The sequence below is a fragment of the Rana temporaria genome, chromosome 1 (assembly GCF_905171775.1).
Source record: "Rana temporaria chromosome 1, aRanTem1.1, whole genome shotgun sequence".
In the NCBI taxonomy this organism is placed as follows: Eukaryota; Metazoa; Chordata; class Amphibia; order Anura; family Ranidae; genus Rana; species Rana temporaria.
Genome location: NC_053489.1, coordinates 280,995,266 through 281,016,536, shown reverse-complemented (window position 1 = coordinate 281,016,536; position 21,271 = coordinate 280,995,266). Strand labels below are relative to the sequence as shown.

The window sequence follows — 21,271 nt, the reverse complement described above, 5'->3', positions numbered from 1 at the left end:
AAATGTCCAAATTGGGCCTAAAGTGTCACTTTATTGTGTGGCAACCATTATTTTCCAGCACTGCCTTGACCCTCTTGGGCATGGCGTTCACCAGAACTTCACAGGTCGCCACTGGAGTCCTTTTCCACTCCTCCATGATGACATCACAGAGCTGGTGGATGTTGGAGACCTTGCGCTCCTCCACCTTCCATTTGAAGATGCTTTACAGATGCTCAATAGAGTTTATGTCTGGAGACATGCTTGGAAAGTCCATCATCTTTACCCTTCGCTTCTTTAGCAAGGCAGTGGTCATCTTGGAGGTGTGTTTGGGGTTGTTATGTTGGAATACTGCCCTGCGGCCAAGTCTCCAAAGGGAGGGGGATCATACTCTGCTTCATTATGTCACAGTACATGTTGCCATTCATGGTTCCCTCAATGAACTGTAGCTCTCCAGTGCCGGCAGCACTTATGCAGCCCCAGACCATGACACTCCCACCACCATGCTTGACTGTAGGCAAGTCACTTGTCTTTGTACTCCTCACCTGGTTGCCGCCACACATGCTTGACACCATCTAAACCATATAAGTTTATCTTGGTCAAATCCATGTCCTTAGTCTGCTTGTCTTCAGCAAAACGTTTGCAGGCTTTCTTGTGCGTCATCTTTAGAAGAGGCAGTGTGCAGCGTATGGTCTGAGCACTGACAGGCTGAACCCCTACCCCTTTAACCTCTGCAGCAATTTTGGCAGCACTCATACGTCTATTTCCCAAAGACAACCTCTGGATAGGACGCTGAGCATGTGCACGCAACTTCTTTGGTCGACCGCTGTGTGGTCTTGGCCACTATGCTGCAGCTCAGTTTCAGGTTCTTGCCAATCTTCTTATAGCCTAGGCCATCTTTATGAAGAGCAACAACTCTTTTTTTCAGAGTTCTTTGCCATGAGATGCTATGTTGAACTTCCAGTGACCAATTTGAAACAGTGAGAGTGATAACACTACATTTAACACACCTGAGATCTTGTAACACTAACAAGTCACATGACACCGGGGAGGGAAAGTGGCTAATTAGGCCCAATTTGGACATTTTCACTTAGGGGTGTACTCACTTTTGCGGTTTAGACATTAATGACTGTGTTGAGGGGACAGCAAATGTACACTGTTATACAAGCTGTACACTCACTACTTTACATTGTAGCAAAGTGTCATTTCTTCAGTGTTGTCACATGGAAAGGTATAAAATATTTACAAACATGCAAGGGATGTACTCACTTTTGTGAGATACTGTATTCGTACAGTAAATATCTCCTAAATGTTCAGTTTAGGAGACATTTACTTTAGATGAATTAGGTGACATCACCAGCGCATTGAAGGATTGGCATACCCGTGCCGTTCCTTCAGAGCCGTGCCAGAAACAGCAACAACCGCGCATGAGTGGTGACAGGGAGGGCTTAGCTTTCAGGTAAGTTTGACATAATGTGCTAGTATGTATGTATGTATGTATGTATGTAACTTAAACTGCCCGATGCCTTTTTATGTAGTTACCATATTGATTTGCATATGTTGGAGCAACTATATATTTTTTTTAGATATGTCATATGGACACTTTTCATAATGTATGGGAGATTTGTAGATTAATTTAGTGCGCTACTGTGGAATTTTGTCTCTCTCTCTTTTTTACATTGACATTTGTTTTACCTAATTTTCAATAAATTCAGGAAATATGTGCAATGGCATTACAGTCAATAGAGTTTACAGTTTTATTTTAAAGTTGCACTTATGTTTGTCAAAAACAATATAGGTTTATGAAACTTGGTTCAATTCATAAATACGCAATATATCACAATGGCTCAATCTATGCATGCAGTTCATGTTCAAACCTTAATACCATAAACATGTTTTTTTACTCCAAGAGTATATAATGAGATTGGCAATTCTAGAGAAATGCATTACAATTTAACTAAAACAGCATTTTAAAATCAAAAGACTAAAACTAAATTGAACGTCAAAATTAAAGCCGAGTTCCACCCAAAAGTGGAACTTCTGTTTTAAGCACTCCTCGACCCTTACATGTCAGTCACATTTGGATGTCATTTTTTTTTGGGGGGGGGGGATACCTGGTTTTGACAGGTACCTTCTTTCCCACTTCCTGCTTCTTTCTTCTGGCCGCCAAAGCGACTCCTCCTCTTTCCCTAGGTGGCCCCTCCCTCTCTGCATTCTTCTAGGACACGTCACAGGTTCCAGAAGATTGCATGGCCACTAGGAGAGTGCAGCATGACTTATGCATTTGCCGTGTGCACCCTGCTGTGAAGACGCAAGCTGTCACAGCTGGGTGCCCACACTTGATGGTGGAGGAGAGAGGGAGAGGAGCGGGGCTCCGGGCGGCTGCATCGCTGGACCGTGGGACAGGCGAGTATGTTTATAAAAAGTCAGCAACTACACTTTTTGTAGCTGCTGACTTTTAATAAACTTAGAAATGAGGGGAACTCCACTTTAACACTGGTTTGCTATCGACGCAAAAATAAAAATCCACAAAGTGTGTGTACTCCTTTAACCACATCAGCCCCGGACCATAATGCTGCTCAATGACCGGGCCCCTTTTTGCGATTCGGCACTGCGTCGCTTTAACTGACAATTGCGCGGTCGTGCGACGTGGCTCCCAAACAAAATTGGCGTCCTTTTTTTCCCACAAATAGAGCTTTCTTTTAGTTGGTATTTGATCACCTCTGCGGTTTTTATTTTTTGCACTAAACAAAATAGAGCCACAATTTTGAAAAAAAAAAATATTTTTTACTTTTTGCTATAATAAATATCCCCAAAAATATATAAAAAAAATATTTTTCCCCTCAGTTTAGGCCGATACGTATTCTTCTACATTTTTTTTTTTAACGAAAAACGCCGCAAATAAGCGTTTAATTGGTTTGCACAAAAGTTAAAGCGTCTACAAAATAGGGCATACTTTTATGGCATTTTTATTCATATTTTTTTTTTTACTAGTAATGGCGGTGATCATTTTTATCGGTACTGCGACCTTATGGCGGACACTTCTGACACATTTTTGGGACCATTGGCATTTTTATAGCGATCAGTGCTATAAAAATGCATTGATTACTATAAAAATGACACTGGCAGGGAAGGAGTTAAACACTAGGGGGCGAGGAAGGGGTTAAGTATGTTCTAACTGAAGGGGGGGTGCACTGACTTGGGGAAATGACTGATCGCTGTTCATACATTGCTGTATGAACAGACAATCAGGCATTTCTCCCCCTGACATGTCCGGGAGCTGTCCCGGTTCTCGCTCTGTAACGAGCGATCGTGGGTGCCCGGCGGTGATCGCGCCTGCCGGGCACACGTGTCGGGACCGGGGGCGAGCGCGCACCTCCGGCGGCTCGCACGCGCCTTTATTGGCTGATTTGCGAGATGACGTAATATTACCATTTGCAGTTGATCCAACCCCTCTTGAACAACTGTAAAATACAAAATGACTTACCTATTTAATACAAAGTTGGAAGAGAAAAGCATGAAAAAGCTCCATTCATTTCCTTGGCACGCATAACCGTGTTTTGCGATTTCCCAAGCCAGTCTTCCAAGTCCTGCACCAGGCACTAAGATGTTAATTTGGGACACATCACTAGGAAAAAAAAATAAAAAAAAATGAGTGAACGCAAACACACAGAATAGCAAAACAAGTCAGAAAGAAGTACTTAATGTAAAGTGAGAAAGCATCACTGTAACACAGGGGCGTACCTAGAGAATTTGGCACCCGGCCCGACACATCCCCCCCCCAGTATGTGCCACCTGGTGCGGCCTACCCCCCTCGCCCCCCACTGCTGTAACAAAAAACAGAAGCATGTTGCATGGGTGCACCAAATGGAGTTGAATCTTTGGACAACATTTAGTTAAAAAGCCTGGTTTATTTTGGCCACAGTACTGATGCAAATCTGAGATTTTATGATTGCCATGTACGCAACAATTGATAGGATTCTTTCCTGAAGACAAGTGTTTATTTTCTTTAAACGATTAGGTCAAATTGGCATCCATAGGTGTGCGCCCTAAAGCTCAAACGTGTGTGTGTGTGTGTGAGAGTGTGTAATAGAACACACACATTATATATATATATATATATATATATTACACACACACACTCTCTCTCTGAGGCCGGGCACATACTCATCCGACCCAAACTTAATTGCAGTACTAGAAGAAAGCAAGGAGAAGGTAGGGTCCATCTTGGGGATGTTCCTGAAGTCCTTCTGAGAGCGAGGAGTTCCTAAAACTGCTGGGGGGAGGAAGTATGGGGATGAGATTCATCCCAATAATATGCATATAATTCAAGACAGTTGACAACTATGGGCGATTAGGGTGTGCTCAGGCACACCCTATGCGCACGTCTATGCTGGCATTAATAAGTACTAGTTTCCAGGGAAAGCGAACAAGCAGTCCTGGTAGGAAAATAAAAAAAAAAAAAAAAAATCAGGATTCAAGAAACCCAATCTTCCATTTGCTGTATAAAGCAAAGCTTTTCTGCGCTGAACATTGTTTGAAATAAATTAAACTGTAATTGAAAAACAGGTTACTCTGTGGAGGATCTCTCGTTTATTGATACATACATGGCCAGTAATAGGGCTGGGGCACGCAGGCATTTAAAATAAGTTAAAGCTGAACTTATGACAAACAGCTAAATACAGATTTGTGAAGGGCATCATCTGCCATGGGATTTGTAATTCTGTACAGCCAGCTTTGTGATTTATTCACCTCTGCCAGACCGTACATTAAAGTGGAACTAGAGTTAGACCCAATCAACAATAACTTTTTTTAAATTTCATATTGCTTGTTAGTAATTAGCTAGGAAGGTATATTACATTTACTTGTTTTAAACTAAAAAAGAAAAACACAACAAACAAAAAAAGGGATTTTTAATAACAGCTTACCTGTAAAATCCTTTTCTTGTAGTACATCACGGGACACAGAGCAGCATAGCCATTACATATGGGTTATATAGTGTACCTTCAGGTGATGGACACTGGCACTCTCCGACAGGAAGTTCCCTCCCTATATAACCCCCACCCATAGTGGGAGTACCTCAGTTTTGTAGCAAGCAATATGCATCCCAAAATTCCCCATAAGAGGGGTGGGAGCTCTGTGTCCCGTGATGTACTACAAGAAAAGGATTTTACAGGTAAGCTGTTATTAAAAATCCCTTTTTCTTTATCGTACATCACGGGACACAGAGCAGCATAGCCATTACATATGGGATGTCCCCAAGCAATGCTCCATGAGGGGAGGGAGACAACCAGAAAAAACCAAACAGGAGGTGCCACCGGACAAGAGGAGATTAAACTGCGGCCCGTAGTACCGCCTGCCCAAAAGCTGAATCAGCGTTCCTCCTAACGTCCATTTGATAAAATTTTGCAAATGTGTGGACAGATGACCAGGTTGCTGCCCTGCAGACCTGGGCCATAGAGACCTGGTGATACGCTGCCCAAGAGGCACTCATAGCTCTAGTGGAATGAGCCTTAACCGACAAGGGTGGACTCTTCCCCTTCAGGCCATAGGCCTGTATAATCGTCTGCCTAACCCACTTAGAAATAGTGGCCTTAGACGCTGCCTGGCCCTTCTTGGGCCCTTCCGGCAGAATGAATAAGACGTCCGTCTTACGAATCTGGGCTGTAGCTTCCAAGTAAATCTTTACAGCTCTAACTACATCCAAGGAATGTAGTAACCTCTCTTCCTTAGAAGAAGGTTTTGGAAAAAATGATGGAAGAATCACATCTTGATTAAGGTGAAAATTCGATATCACCTTAGGCAGGAAGGACGGAAGTGGCCGCAAAACGACCCTGTCCTTATGCATTAATAAATAAGGTGCCTTACATGACAAGGCTGCCAACTCCGACACTCTTCTGGCGGATGCCATGGCCACCAGAAACACTAGTTTCCTAGTCAAAAGGACCAAAGGGATCGCGGACAAGGGCTCAAAAGGCTGCCTTTGCAAGACCGATAGAACCAAATTTAGATCCCAAGGATACAGGGGAGCTTTAATCGGGGGATTCACCCGAATAACACCTTGTAAAAAGGATTTCATTAAGGAATGGGCAGCCAAAGGTCTCTGGAAGAAGACCGACAAGGCAGACACCTGCCCCTTGATTGTGCCGACCGCCAAACCTTTTTCCACTCCCAACTGTAAAAACTCCAGGATTCTCCCAATGGTATATTTGCGGGGATCCCATTTCCTGGTTTCACACCAGGTAATATAGGCCTTCCACACCCTATAGTATATTAACCTGGAAACTGGTTTTCTTGCGTTTATAAGGGTGGAAACGACCTGCCCTGAAAGGCCTCTGTTTCTGAGAATCAGGGACTCAGCCGCCAGGCCGTTAAATTTAGGGCCTGTAAGGCAGGGTGGTGGAATGGCCCTTGTGAGAGGAGGTCCGGACGTAGAGGGAGGACCCAAGGCTCCTCTACGGTCATCCTTTTTATCAAGGAGTACCAAGGTCTTCGGGGCCACGCTGGGGCCACTAGAATCGCTGGCTTGCGTTCCCTTTGAATTCTGTGAAGAAGACGGGGTAGCATCCGTATTGGAGGGAAGGCATAGATTAGCGCAAACTGATGCCAAGGGCACACCAAGGCATCCGTGCCGCAGGCCAATGGATCCCTCGTTCGGGAGACAAACTTTGCTACTTTGGCATTGAATCTGGACGCCATAACGTCCACCTCCGGGGTACCCCACTTCCGGCAAATGTCCTGGAACACTTCGGGGTGGAGGGACCACTCCCCTGGGGACATCTGTTGGCGGCTGAGAAAGTCCGCTTGCCAATTGTCCACCCTGGGGATAAAGATAGCTGAGATGCAGGGGACATGGGCTTCTGCCCATAAAAAGATCCGATCTACCTCCCTCTGGGCTGCCTGACTCCTGGTGCCACCCTGGTGGTTTATATAAGCTACGGCAGTGGCATTGTCGGATTGTACCCTTACTGGGGAGCCCTGCAGAACCTCCGTCCAGCCCAAAAGAGCCAACCGAGCTGCTCGGATCTCTAAGACATTTATGGGTAGGGCTGATTCTGCCCTTGACCATTTCCCCTGTAGGGTTAAATCGTCTAGGACTGCACCCCAGCCTGATAGGCTGGCATCCGAGGTTACTATCCTCCATGAGGGGGGACTGAACGATCTTCCTTTCAGAAGATTTTTTGTGACTAGCCACCAACACAGACTCTGCCTTACCGCATAGGGAAGGGAAATGGGAAGATCCAAGGCCTGGAGTCTTTTGTCCCAGGCCGTGAGAATCGCTCTCTGTAGCCTCCGAGAATGGATCTGGGCATAGGGTACTGCCTCGAAGGTGGCCACTAGCTTTCCCAACAGGCGCATGCAGAGGCGTATAGATGGCCTTGTGCTGCTTAGGACTAAGTGGATTAACTCCCTTATCGAATCCACTCTGGACTGGGGCAGCAAGATCCGTTGTCGTCTTGTATCTAAAATCAGACCTAGATACTCCAACCTTCTTGTGGGCTGTAGGGCCGATTTGTCCCGGTTTAGAACCCAACCCAGGGACTCTAGGCAGTTTACTGCTAGCAACACTGCCCGATTTAAGCCGGCCGCTGAGTGGTCGACTACCAGAAGATCGTCTAAGTAGGCCATGATCAGAATGCCCTGTTCCCTTAGGATGGCTAACACGGGGGCCAGGATTTTCGTAAAAACCCGAGGGGCCGTGGCTAGTCCGAACGGAAGAGCCACGAACTGAAAATGCCGATAGTTTAGGGCAAAACGCAGATACTTGTAATGACCCGGGAATATCGGAACGTGCAGGTATGCGTCCTTTATATCGATGGAGGCCAAGAACTCCCTTCCTTGGAGGGCGGCCACCACCGAACGAATGGACTCCATTCGAAAGGACCGGACCCTTAAAAAGCGGTTTAATGACTTTAGGTCCAGTATAGGCCTGACGTCGCCGTTTGGCTTCGGGACAATGAAGAGGTTTGAGTAAAACCCTTGTCCTTGCTCCCCTGCTGGTACTTCCATAATCACTCCTTGAGATAGGAGTCGCTCTAGGGCGGACAGAAGTGATGCCTGCTTTTGAGGGTCGCCTGGAAGTCTTGACGTTTGAAAGTGAGGAGGGGGGAACTCCCGAAACTCCAGCTTGTACCCCTGAGTCACTGAGGACAGAACCCATTGGTCGGTAACTTTGGCCCCCCACAACTCCGAGAACAACCGGAGTCTTCCCCCCACTCGAGAGAGTGGGGGCGCCCCTTCACAAGGCTGCCTTAGGGGCAGCCTTAACCGGCTTACGGTTCCACGGTCTTTTGTTCCCTGCAGGTTGGCCTTGTGGCCTGTTTGCAGCTGCGCGTCCAGGAGGCCGTCGATACTGCCTAGAGAATGAGGGCCCTGGAACTGGAGAGGTTGGACGCTTAAAGGGACCCCGGAACCTTTTCTTAACCGGCAAGAGGGTGCTCTTACCACTAGAGATCTTTTGAATATATTTGTCAAGATCTTCTCCAAACAATCTCTCTCCTTGAAAGGAGAATCCTGTAAGGAGCTTTTTGCAGGGGGTTTCTGCAGACCAGTTCTTTAACCAAAGTAATCTTCTCATGTGAACCAAATACAGGGATAGGCGGGACGCCTGTTGGATTGAATCCTTGATAGCGTCTACCGCGAAACATAAAGCTCTAGGTAGGTCGGCCAAGTCCTGAGCCTGTTGAGCCGGGAGGTCCTTTAGGGCCTGCTTGGCCTGGTCTTTTAAAGCCTGGCAGACGCCAATGGCAGCTACAGCTGGCTGGACCACTGCCCCCGCTGTGGCAAAGGATGCCTTCAGTAAGGTCTCAAGCCTTTTATCCACAGGATCTTTGAACATGTGAATATTGTCCACTGGACACGTTAAAGCTTTATTGACACATGATATGGCTGCGTCAACAGTGGGGACAGCCCATTTTTTTGAAAACTCCTCCTCTAAAGGGTACATAACTGCGAACCTTTTAGGAGGCAAAAAAATCCTGTCTGGCTTAACCCAGTCCTGAAATATCAGGTCCTTTAACAAAGGATGGACCGGGAACACCAGGTTGGCTTGGGGCGCTTTTAGGGAGCCCAATGAGGAAACAGCGGAAGCCAGAGGCTGAGGCAAAGGCATTTTAAAGGCTGACCGCACCATATCCGTTAAGGACTGAACCCACAATTTTTCTGCGTGAGAAGCTGAAAAAGGTTCTTCTATAGTAGAATCCTCAGAACCTAAATGGTCCAGGTGATCCTCAGCCTGGTCTCCTGTATCTTCCAATTCCTCAGTGGAAAGGACATCTTCCTCAGGAGATTCAAACCTGGGAGACGGGGATCTACCCCGCTTCTTCCCGGATAAAGAGGCCGTAATAAGAGCGGCCATCCTTTTTTCAAATCCACCCAAGGTGGAGGCTAACATCTCTTCCGTGACATAGGAAGGAGTTGGTTGAATAGGGCCCGCCATAGCACCTAGCAACCCCGATGGCTCACCCAGGGCAGCAACCTTCGGATCCTCCGGGGAGGTAGGGGCAGGTGGATTCTGGGAAATATCCTCCGAGCCCGATGGGGAACCCTTTGGCTTTTTAACACCTTTAGCATTTTTAGCGTTCCCTGCACCCTTAGGAGCCATAATAAACAAATCTGAGATACTCCGCTAATATACAACTAACTGTAATAGCTGGAGGAAAACACACATTTACATAAATGAGGAAAAAATTAGGCTAGGGTAATGTTAGACAGAAACTAAACTTCCCAAAACCTAACAAGAGAAAACAATATTGAGCCCCAAGGGCTTAATCACATCCTAATATTGCTTCCCTTAATGCTGGGCTAGGAGAGTACCTAATAATAAAAGTACTCTGACTGCTACTTAGTACACCGGCTTTCCAGAGAAAATATGAGCTTAAACAGCTCTTTAGCAAGGTGTGTACAAAAAAACGGCCACTAGGTGTCACTGTGTCAGCATAACATAGGCAAACCTATCCTGCTCAGCTCAGCATCGCTGCTCCGTGTCCCTTCACAGCCTTCAGCAGACTGACAGGCTAAATAGAGTTTTCCCCTCTGATGTGCAGAGGGGAGGGAACTCCCCGGGCGTCCCCCGCCCCCTCCACGCAGCGTCGGCGCCTATAACAGTGCGCGTGCGCGCGCTCCCGACGCCGCTCTGCAGGAAGCAGGAAGCCATGTGGGGAGAGGAGCCCAGGAGCTGCTGGAAGCACACACAGACATCAGGAAGTAAGTATTTTACCTGACATGCTCCCCTTTTACATCTCGTGGAGCAAAAAAACACCTTGTAGCAGCAGCAGCAGTCTATTAGCCCAGCCAGAGGAACAGTATACCTGGGTGTTTGAGCCATCCAGTCATGCAGACTTTGTGGTTTCTCTTTAGCCCATGCACAGAGGCATAAAAAGGCTTTCCCCCAGAGTCCCCCTGTGGGGAGCCCACTGACAAACCAAGTTCCGTAGGCCCCCCGCTTACCTTTCCACGCCGCAGGGTATTGCTCATGCAAGAGGCCCAATCTTCCCCCTTCACCGTGGGTATGGTCATAGACCTTCAGGGACCGGGGTCCAAGTCAGGAACACCACACACCTGGACCTATACAGCACTACTGGCAGCAGGTATTCATAGGTTAAAAAACCCAGTCCTGGAACCCAGAGTCCAGCCCTCCAAGGAGAGGCATTATAGGCAAAACCCCATCCACGAATTGGGGCCCGGGTACCGTCCACTTTGGCTATGAAGCACCTTGGACGGATCCGGTCGGCTGGCCCTGGTCCCAAGGACAAACTGCAGGCACAACCTTCAACGTGCACCAACACCTAAGACACTGGCGAAAAAACTGAGGTACTCCCACTATGGGTGGGGGTTATATAGGGAGGGAACTTCCTGTCGGAGAGTGCCAGTGTCCATCACCTGAAGGTACACTATATAACCCATATGTAATGGCTATGCTGCTCTGTGTCCCGTGATGTACGATAAAGAAAACACGTCTTCAGTTGCTTCCCAGTCAAAGTAATTTCTAGAAGTCTTCATGGGCATTTATTCTTTTTCCTTTCAACTGGAGGGGCTTTCTCAGCCAAGCTTGCCCTCCCAGCCTCTATGCCTGAGTTAAAGGCAGATGGATTCCAGAAAGTAAAACACTACATTAATCACCTGCCCTTGCTCAAGATGACCACCACTAGAAATGCTAGGGAGGCGTTTTTCAAAATGATGTCTCAATAAAATAAAGCATGGAGACATGGACAGATGGGCGAGTTTGCTTGGAATATTAAAAATGTATTAATAGTGTTTTCAGTTTCTGATGCACAGATACAGTTAGGTTCTGCTTTAACTACTTTAGGACCCCTTCACGCCGATATACGTCGGCAGAATGGCACAGCTGGGCACAATCACGTACCTGTATGTGTCTCTTTAAGCCCAGCCGTGGGGTCGCCGCGCTCACGACCCGGTCCGAAGCTCTGTGACCGCGGCACCCGATCGCCGCTGGTGTCCCGTGATCGGTCACCGGAGCTGAAGAACGGGGGGAGGTGTGTGTAAACACACCTTCCCTGTTCTTCGTTGTGGCAGTGTCATTGATCGTCTGTTCCCTGATATAGGGAAAGACGATCAATGACGTCACACGTCCAGCCCCGCCCCCTTACAGTTAGAAACACATATGAGGTCACACTTAACCCTTACAGCGCCCCCTAGTGGTTAACTCCTAAACTGCAATTGTCATTTTCACAGTAAACAATGCACTTTTTGCTGTGAAAATTACAATGGTCCCAAAAATGTGTCTAAATTGTCCGATGTGTCCGCCATAATGTCACAGTCTTGAGAGACAAAACAAAAAAAAAAAAAAAAAAAAAGCTGATCGCCGGCATTAGTAGTAGAAAAAAAAAATTATTAATAAAAATGCAATAAAACGATCCCCCATTTTGTAAACGCAATAAATTTTCCACAAACCAATCGATAAACGCTTATTGCGATTTTTTTTATACCAAAAATAGGTAGAAGAATACATATCGGCCTAAACTGAGGAAACATTTTTTTTTTTTTAATATATATATTTTGGGGGATATTTATTATAGCAAAAAGTAAAAAATATTGAAATTTTTTCAAAATGGTCGTTCTATTTATGTTTAACGTGCAAAAAATAAAAACCGCAGAGGTGATCAAATACCACCAAAAGAAAGCGCTATTTGTGGGAAAAAAATATACTAATTTTGTTTGGGAGCCACGTCGCACGACCGCGCAATTGTCAGTTAAAACGACGCAGTGCCAAATCGCAAAAAGGGCGATTAACCTGCATAATGGTCCGGGGCTTAAGTGCTTAATACAGTTTTGTAATCTTTCTGATTAAACAATAAAAAGGAACAGCAACTCATTTTTGAATCATACACTCTGCATTCCTCCCCATGGCAGCACCTGTGCATGCATCGAAGCCCGATTAGGGCATCTCTGCATGGAATAAGGTCTCGTTCACATTCACAAGGCCATGTTTGCATGCACAAGTGTTCCATTCTTTCCCATGCCAGCAGTCCCATTCATGACAATTGTGACACCGCGGCTATGTCCATGCGTTGCAACCAATACGCCCCCCCCCCCCCCATTTTCACAACCATGCATGCAGGTGCCCGAATGCACACAGTTTGCGTTTGGAGACCTTTACCATTAAATGGATAGGCCTTACTCATAATATAGATATAAGATTGCAAGATTAATTCTACAAATAAGTAGCATATGTTTGTAGAAAAATTGCAGATACATTACCATTTCTCTTTGGGAAAATACTTTAAAATCTCTTCAACAATAGGCTGATAACATGCATCTCTTTCCACCTTGCCCTCTTCACTCCAATCACGTACAAACTGCTTTATTGTGGACTTTAGCTTGTCCATATCGAAGCTGGATGCAGGACTCAGTTTTCTGACACTCTATGGCACAAAAAGAAAGACTTCCAAATGAGAATTCTTTTATGGAGCATGTGAGCTACTGTTGGTTCACGTAACACATTAGTTATATCTATTGAGGTGTATCCCACTAGCTGCAGGCAGCTGCAAATCTTTCTACAGTGTCTCCTTCACAGCCACCATATAATGCCCTGGCTGTCCTAAAGCACTGTGAGATTATATATCATGTATAAATAACTAGTTCCAATTTTTTGTATCGCATTATATTTGTGGTTTACCAAGCAAACATTTTCAGTAACAAATACAAAGTTAGTGCAATTGAAATGTTTTACCTTTTTGACCAAAAGTCCCCTATGTGATATTATGGGGCTCATTTACGAAAACCGGAGAGTGCAAAATCTGGTGCAACTGTGCACAGTAGCCAATCAGCTTCTGACTTCAGCTTTTTCAAAAAAAAATAAAAAAAAACTAGAAGCTGTTTTCTGCACCAGATTTTTCACTCTCCAGTTATAGTAAATCAACCCCTATGTCTTTATGACATGAGGTATAGAGATCTCTTTATGGAGACATCAGGTCCATTAGACTTCACTTACAGGGGTCAGTCAAAGCTGACAGTCGGCTTGTAAAGCGTACACAAACTCCTCCTGTATATGTAAAAAGTAAGTCACCACAGGGTCACTTTTACAAACCTGTAAAAAGGGTTTGTATTCGTTGCTTTCTAGCAGCCTAGAAAGCTGTAGCTTCTCCGCTCCCCAACTACTGTAACAATGCGACCAAATGGTAACCTTTGACCTGCTTAGTTACCACTTCAGCCAAAGAATTGGCTGCTCAATGACCAGAGCATTTTTTGCGCTTTGGCACTGCGTTGCTTTAACTGACAATTGCGTGGTCGTGCGATGTTGTACAAAAAAAAAAAAAAAAAAAAAAAATTACGTCTTTTTTCCCCAGAAATATAGCTTTCTTTTGGTGGTATTTGATCACCACTGCGGTTATTTTTTGCGCTATAAAAAAAAAAAAAGCAACAATTTTTTAAAAAAAACACCCACAATATTTTGTACTTTTTGCTGTAATAAATAGCCCCAATTAAATCTTTTACTTTGATTTAATAAATATCATTTTTTTTTTTTTTAAATACTTTTTTTTCCCTCAGTTTAGACCGATACGTATTCTTCTACATATTTTTGGTAAAAAAATAAAATAAGCGTATTTGATCGGTTTGCGCAAAAGTTCTAGCATCTACAAAATAGGAAATAGAATTATTATTTTTTTTTTTACTAGTAATGGCGGCGATCTGCGATTTTTATTGTGACCGTGACATTGCGGCAGACATATCGAACACTTTTGACACATTTACATTTACACATCGATTAGAGCTATAAAACTGCACGGATTACTATGTAAATGTGACTGGCAGGGAAGGGGTTAACACTAGGGGCCGCTGAAGGGGTTAAATATTTTCCCTAAAGTGTGTTCTAACTGTAGGGGGACGGGGACTCACAAGAGGGGGGGGGGAAGATCGACGTGTGTTCCTCTGTACTGAGAACACACATCTGTCTCCTCACCTCTGAAAGGAGGTGGATCTGTGTGTTTACACACACAGATCCATGGTCCTGGCATGATTGCGGGCAATCGCGGGTGCCCGGCGGACATCACGGCCACCGGGCACGCGCATTGGGTCCCGAGCAATGCAGCGGGGGCGCACGATCGCCGCCGGCGCCCCCTAGCCGCCCGGGAATGCAAGGACGTCATATGACGTCCAGTCTGAAGGAGGAAGGGTTCCCATCCGACGTCATTTTACAATGACTCGGTAGTCATGCTCATTTGCATATTCGACGCGTAAAAGATAAGGAAGCGCCACCTAGCGGCCGGCCTGGAATTGCAGCCCAAGATCCGAACGTGTAAGATCCGACACACCTGTCGGATCTTAGGGATATCTATGCGCAACTGATTCTATGAATCAGGCGCATAGATACGACGGACGGACATATCTTCTTTCTGAAACCGGCCCATAGTGTCTATAAAATAGGGAGTAGATTTATGGCATTTTTTTTTCACTAGTAATGGTGGTGATCTGTGATTTTTATCGGGACTGTGACATTATGGCAGACATATCGGACACTTTTGACACATTTTTGGGACTACTAGTGATTAGTGCTATAAAAAATGCACCAATTACTGTGTAAATGTCACTGGCAGGGAAAGGGAAAACTAGGGGGCGATCGAGGTGTTAACTGCGTTACCTAATGTGTGTTCTAACTGTAGGGGGAGGGGACTCACTATAGGAGATGACAGATCGTGGTTCCCAGCTTGTAGGAACTCACGATCTGCATCTCCTCTCAGAACAGGGATGTGTGCACACACACACACACACACACATCCCTGTTATTTCTCTAGTGTCCCCGATCACTTGTGGCCGGCGGTCATCGCGACCGCCGGTCACGCGCATCGACACCCCCGCTTGAAGGGACCAACGTACAGCTACGATGGTTCGCGATAAGAAGACGATCTGCTGCAGTATAAAGACAGCGGCTGGTCGGCAAGTGGTTAAAAAGCAACTGAACTGTGGAAGCCGAGTACAAAAAAAAAAAAAGGCAGAACAAACAAAGCAATGCAGACCAAATAGCACATACTCAATCCATTTGTGTGACTGCCTATGAAATACTTACATTACTATCGTACTCCTTGTTCTCAAACATGCGCGTGCAGTCATTCACAATCATCTGCAAGATCTCCTGATTCTGATCTGCACATCTGCGCAGTCTATCCATGTTAGAGAGGAAATGTGGGATCAATTTTTGTTGATAATTAGGAAGACACTTGAATTGATTCTCTGCTCGGGTCACACGTTCGTAGATGTGCGTTCTGCAGTTAAAACACAAAAGGAACAACAACAAAATGTTATACCTCCAGCTAAGCCAATGACAGTCCATGGCACTCAGTGTTGTATCGAATTTAGGAGATGAATGGGAAGACGACCCAGGCCTACAATTGTTTCATACTGTATGACTGCACTGATTGTATTAAAGGGATCATGTTAAATAAAAAAAGATGTACTGGAGAGCATGCTGGCTGCCATTGCTGACCACTTCTTAAAATGCTGGTTGCCCGACTTCTGTGTTAAACCAATAGCTTCATAACCTAGTGCGTCATTGACTTGGAAAAAGCATGCAAATGAGGTGATCTGACTTTGCTTTGACTTTATGTGCTGCACATTGCAGAGCCAGTGACACAAAGTACTAAAGCTAAAGAGGTCAAGTAAGTAAAGGTGTCAGAAGTTTTCAACTGCTGCCTACAGGTTTCTAGAAGTACAGGTGTACTTTAAAGTCCAACTTCAGCCAAAACCTGCTGATCCAGCCAAGGTCTGATCATTAGTATGGGTTACCTTTTTTAAGCTTCATCCTATTCCCCGGGAGCTGCGAATACATAAAAAAAAAAAAATTCCGTCTTTCTGAGAAGTGGACCCTGTTAAAGTCATAGTAAAAACCTGTGGAAGGGACTACAGTCTTCTCTGGATTCTTATACCGGAAAACTTATCAGGATCCACCTCCTTTCCTTCTCTGATTGAGGTCAGCTCTGGGCTGTCTGCTCCGCCCCTCCTATACAACTAGATTGTTTCTCTTACAGCAGCCTCCATCTGCACACTGTCTAGCTGCCCGCCATGCTGCAGTTTCTGCACACTGTCTAGCTGCCCGCCATGCTGCAGTTTCTGCACACTGTCTAGCTGCCCGCCATGCTGCAGTTTCTGCACACTGTCTAGCTGCCCGCCATGCTGCAGTTTCTGCACACTGTCTAGCTGCCCGCCATGCTGCAGTTTCTGCACACTGTCTAGCTGCCCGCCATGCTGCAGTTTCTGCACACTGTCTAGCTGCTCGCCATGCTGCAGTTTCTGCATACTGTCTAGCTGCTCGCCATGCTGCAGTTTCTGCACACTGTCTAGCTGCTCGCCATGCTGCAGTTTCTGCACACTGTCTAGCTGCTCGCCATGCTGCAGTTTCTGCACACTGTCTAGCTGCCCGCCATGCTGCAGTTTCTGCACACTGTCTATAGCTGCCGCCATGCTGCAGTTTCTGCACACTGTCTAGCTGCCCGTCATGCTGCAGTTTCTGCACACTGTCTAGCTGCCCGCCATGCTGCAGTTCTGACCTATGAAACTCCCAGATAAAAAAATGGCTATGAAGCACAGCAGTGTGGAGATAGAGGCTATCTGTAAGATAATCAATCTTGGCTGTTTTAGAGTGCTCAGACTGTGTGCAGTGCAGGGATTTGAGAAGGAGCCCAACAGGCACAGCATCCATGGAGGATGGGTGGCACAACTGAAATCCACTATACACAGAGCCTGAACTTGTTTACTGTTCAGTAGAGCTGCACAAATCTGGATAAAATGAGAATCACAATTTTTTTTTGCTTAGAATAAAGCATGTGTAACTGCTGGCTTTTAATTTTTGCAAGGGTGGGCGGACCTTCTCTTTAAGTAGTTAAAAAGGAACTGCAGTCTGCTCACATAATTTGTAATAAAAACATCTTTGCCATTCTGAAGCTTCCCTTCAGCCACTTTGCATATTATATATATATATATATATATATAAATAACAATTCTGTACTTGCCAAATATACTGCAGAAATCTCCCTCCGCTGAGTCTGGCTGCATCCATTTTAATTATGGGCAGCTGAAGCTGCTGCCTGTTCACTTCCTGGATTTACACACACACACACAGAGGCACACCTCCAGCTCTGCAGCTGCTTTCCTGGCAAACTCTTATGAGAGAGAGAGCTGTGCATGGTGTCATAATCCTAAGCTTTTTACCAGACAAGAAACAGGAAGTGGGCTGTATAAGGTACGGTATTTACTGGCAGAAAAAAAAATGTTTTACTATCCAAAGTTAAAATAACAGTGGTAGAGGATTTAATAGAAGTTACAAATTACTGAAGTTTCACTTTAAAATGACCTAATTTACAGACCGAAGTTCATTCCTTTGATCTAAAAGAACTGAGAGATACATTGTTTATTTTTATCACTGTTGATAAACAACTGCCAACTTTTTTTTTTCCTTTGGCAGCTCTGCGCTTGTTTAACATAAATCGGGGAAGTGCTGCATTAAGATCGTGAGGGGTGTAAAATCAAGATCACGATTTATCGCGCAGCGCTACTGTTTAGGCGAGTGCCTGTAAGGTAGGCGTGGCCACATCTTCCAGTGGAGGAGGGACAGAAAGAAGGGGCAGATTGCTGAAGTTGTAACCATCCCTTCTAAACTTCCACACAGCAAATGGACCGTTACTGGGACCTACATGACAGATGAAGTGTCACGGCTGTAAAAACAAAAGGAGGGAGGAAAGAAATAACAGTCGATTCATGATTATGGTAATATTTGTTAATTATCCACTTGAAGACCACCCAACGTACATATACATTGTGGCTTTCAAGTGGTATACTTGGATGATGGCTGCAGTTTTGTCACTTCCCGTTTTCCTGAATGTAAACAGCGTAATTTTTTAAATGGGAAAGCATTTGATCACACTCATCTTGCTGTGATCAAATGCTTTGTGTGATATTAAAGTCTTGTTTTTTTAGTTTAAAAATAACAAACATGTTATACTTACCTGCTATGTGCAGTGGTTTTGCACAGAGCAGCCCAGATCCTCCTGTTTGAGTCCCTCTTCGGCTCTCCTGGCCCCTCCCTCCTGTCAAGGGCCCCCACAGCAAAGCAGCTTGTTATGGGGGCACCCAAGCTGAGCCGCTGCTCCTTGTCTATTCAGACACAAAGCTGCGGCCCGGTCCCGTCTCCTCTCTCAACTCACCGGCTCACCGACTTTGATTGACAGCAGCATGAGCCTATGGCACCCGCTGACGTCTCTCAGCCATTCAGTAGGGAGAGCCCTGGACAGTGAGGCTCTCGTGCAACATCACTGGATCGAGACGGGGCTCAGGTAAGTATCAGGGGGGCTGTTGCACACAGAAGGCTTTTCATCTTAAAGTGAATGTAAACCCGATTCATGAAATTTGACCTGCGCACATATCTAGGAGGTCGACCGATATATCGGCCGATATGTGGCCATTTTTGATAAATCGGCATCGGCCAATTATTAGCAAAATTAGGCCGATATTTTACACTGACCGCCATTCCTCCTCCCTTCTCCACACTCAGCAGCTCTGGCAAGCATCAAGCGCAGAGCTGAGTGTGTGAAACTGACAAGTGACAGAGAGGAGCTGTCAGAAATTGAGCTTGATGTCGGGGGTGGGCGGGGCCCAGCAGCTACAGCTAATGGGATGGTATCTGGGCGGGCTGCTACGTGTATGGGGCCCGCCCCCCACATCGAGCTCAATTTTGACGGCACTCTCTCTCCACTCTGTTACTTGTCAGTTTCACACAGTTACAGTCTCAGCTCAGTGTGAAACCTGCCAGTGCCACTGCCAGCCTCTACATATATCTGTAGTGTTTACTTATCTCTCTCCAAAGCCCTGAGTTCCGTGTCTTTCTGCTGCTTTGTTATCAGCATGATAACTTCTGACAAACTCACCGACACGGGAGATAAAAAACAGCTGAAAATTTGTGTTGGGAAGGTTGATATAAATAGATTAGCAGAGAGCTGGTCTATTTACAGCTCTGCAAGTCTTTTATCCTCGGCCGATGGGGGGGGGGGGGGGTGCCTTTCCTCCAATCAGCTGTCACACAGTGTATGCCCCAATTCCCCTCCCTCTGCTGAAAGAGGAAGTAAAAATTCTAACACAATGTTCACTTTTTATAGACTACAGAAAGCTGAAGACAACAGATATACATGTAAAACTTATGTTAGGAGATTTGTTTCATCCCTGTGAACCAGGCTGTTCACTTCACTGGGTGTACTTGAGGGTTTACATCTCTCTTTAATGCATAAAGAGGAAAAATAAAAGTCTGTCTTTAGAACCAGTTTAAGGGTAAAAGGAGACATCTGGGGTCTATTAGACCCCAGGTCTCTTCGTAAAGAGTGCCTGTCACAAGGGAGGTTTACATTCCTTGTGACAGTGATAAAACTGGCCCCCGGTCCCAAACGCTATGACACCAACAGACAGCCCTGGTGCTGGCAAAGGGACGTGCACAACATCTGTACATTCCCATGTTGGCAAAACACAGGCCTTGCATGTAATCACCCTGTGCGAACATGGCCTAACATGCTGTGCATACTGGTACATAATTGCTTAAAAAAAATAAAATCAGGGGTTTATTTTGGCTTTATTACTTACATTTCTCGTGCACTGTCTGCAAAACTGCCACCCTCTTGAAGAGCCTCGCTTGCTGCGGCTATCTGACAGATGTTGTTTCCCCTGCAGGATGCTGTGGTTTCTCCCGCTGACCCCTCTGTCCCATAGCAGTGTGGGGGTAGACGGGAGAAACCACAGCACCCAGCAGGGGATGTGTTATCACAATGGGAAGTGTCAGATAACAATGGTAACCAGGACTCAAATGAGGACCAGTTCATCAGACCAGCCACAGGTAAAGTGGGCAGTGAGGTGTTTGCTGCCTGTGTGATATAACATATAATAATATGTATGATGTCATAGATTGCCATAAATGGTATATACATTATACAGAGAGATGTGGGTGCAGTCCATGGACTCATCACCTATACCAGGAGAAGGCGTTGATGATCTTCCAGAAGTGCTCCTTCTCCAGCCTCTCCTCCACCTCCGGACTCTGCCTCCTCTTAGTGTACACACTGATCTCCAGCTCCTCGTCCTCCTGCACATCCCCCGGCCGTCTCTCTGGCCGGAGCTCCGGGCTCTCCTCACTCCCATCCAGCTCTTCGTCTCTTCTCCTTCGCCGGCCCCGGCTGCATGCTATCATATCTCCCCCCTTGGTAACCAGAGAACCTCGGGCTGGACCAACTTCAACTCATTCGCCGGACAATACATACAACATTGCAGCACGTTGTATGGTATCCGTTCTACAGGGCTCCGGATGTGACGTCAATTCTGAGCAACCCTCCAAAACCCATGGGGTGACATCTTGAGTCCTGGCAATGCCCTTCTTTGGATGCTTTGTTCCATAGGTGCCCCGTTCTTCCTCAGTTCTGTACATACATGCCTGGACAGGAAGTGACAGAATATCTCTCTGTCTAAGTTTACACTTACAATTAGGGGACAGTTATACCACAATTTTACCATTCACACTACAGCAGTGAGTGGCATTTTCTGCACCACTAGGGCACATACAAAAACTATTGTACTCACTTCAATGCTGCCTGAGGAGGGGTGCAGTGTGCTGCAATAAAATGCATAATATTGCACCACATAACTAGGGTTGCATCTCTTTAAAGCGGGAGTTCACCCGAAAAAAATGTTTTAACATTAGATTGAGGCTCATTTTGGTAAGCAGAATCGGGTGTTTTTTTTTAAAATTGAAGCAGTACTTACCGTTTTAGAGAGCGATCTTCTCCGCCGCTTCCGGGTATGGTCTTCG

At 45.7% G+C, this 21,271-nt stretch overlaps 1 protein-coding gene across 4 annotated transcripts in view; it reads right to left on the bottom strand.

The window, feature by feature from the left end:
• The window catches only part of CARNMT1 (carnosine N-methyltransferase 1), a 49,762-nt gene extending 28,966 nt beyond the window's left edge, over window positions 1-20,796 (bottom strand). The window contains exons 1-4 of one of the 4 annotated variants that reach the window (XM_040356191.1): window positions 20,436-20,796; window positions 15,503-15,698; window positions 12,697-12,860; window positions 3,464-3,604 (exon numbers count right to left, since the gene is read on the bottom strand). In XM_040356191.1, the coding sequence (XP_040212125.1) occupies window positions 3,464-3,604; window positions 12,697-12,860; window positions 15,503-15,698; window positions 20,436-20,656 (722 nt within the window). In that variant the 5' untranslated portion in view covers window positions 20,657-20,796. Of the gene's footprint in view, window positions 1-3,463; window positions 3,605-12,696; window positions 12,861-15,502; window positions 15,699-20,394 lie in introns of all 4 variants that reach the window. The other 3 variants (XM_040356183.1, XM_040356175.1, XM_040356201.1) reach the window with 3 other exon arrangements.
• Between the last annotated feature and the right edge of the window lie 475 nt (window positions 20,797-21,271).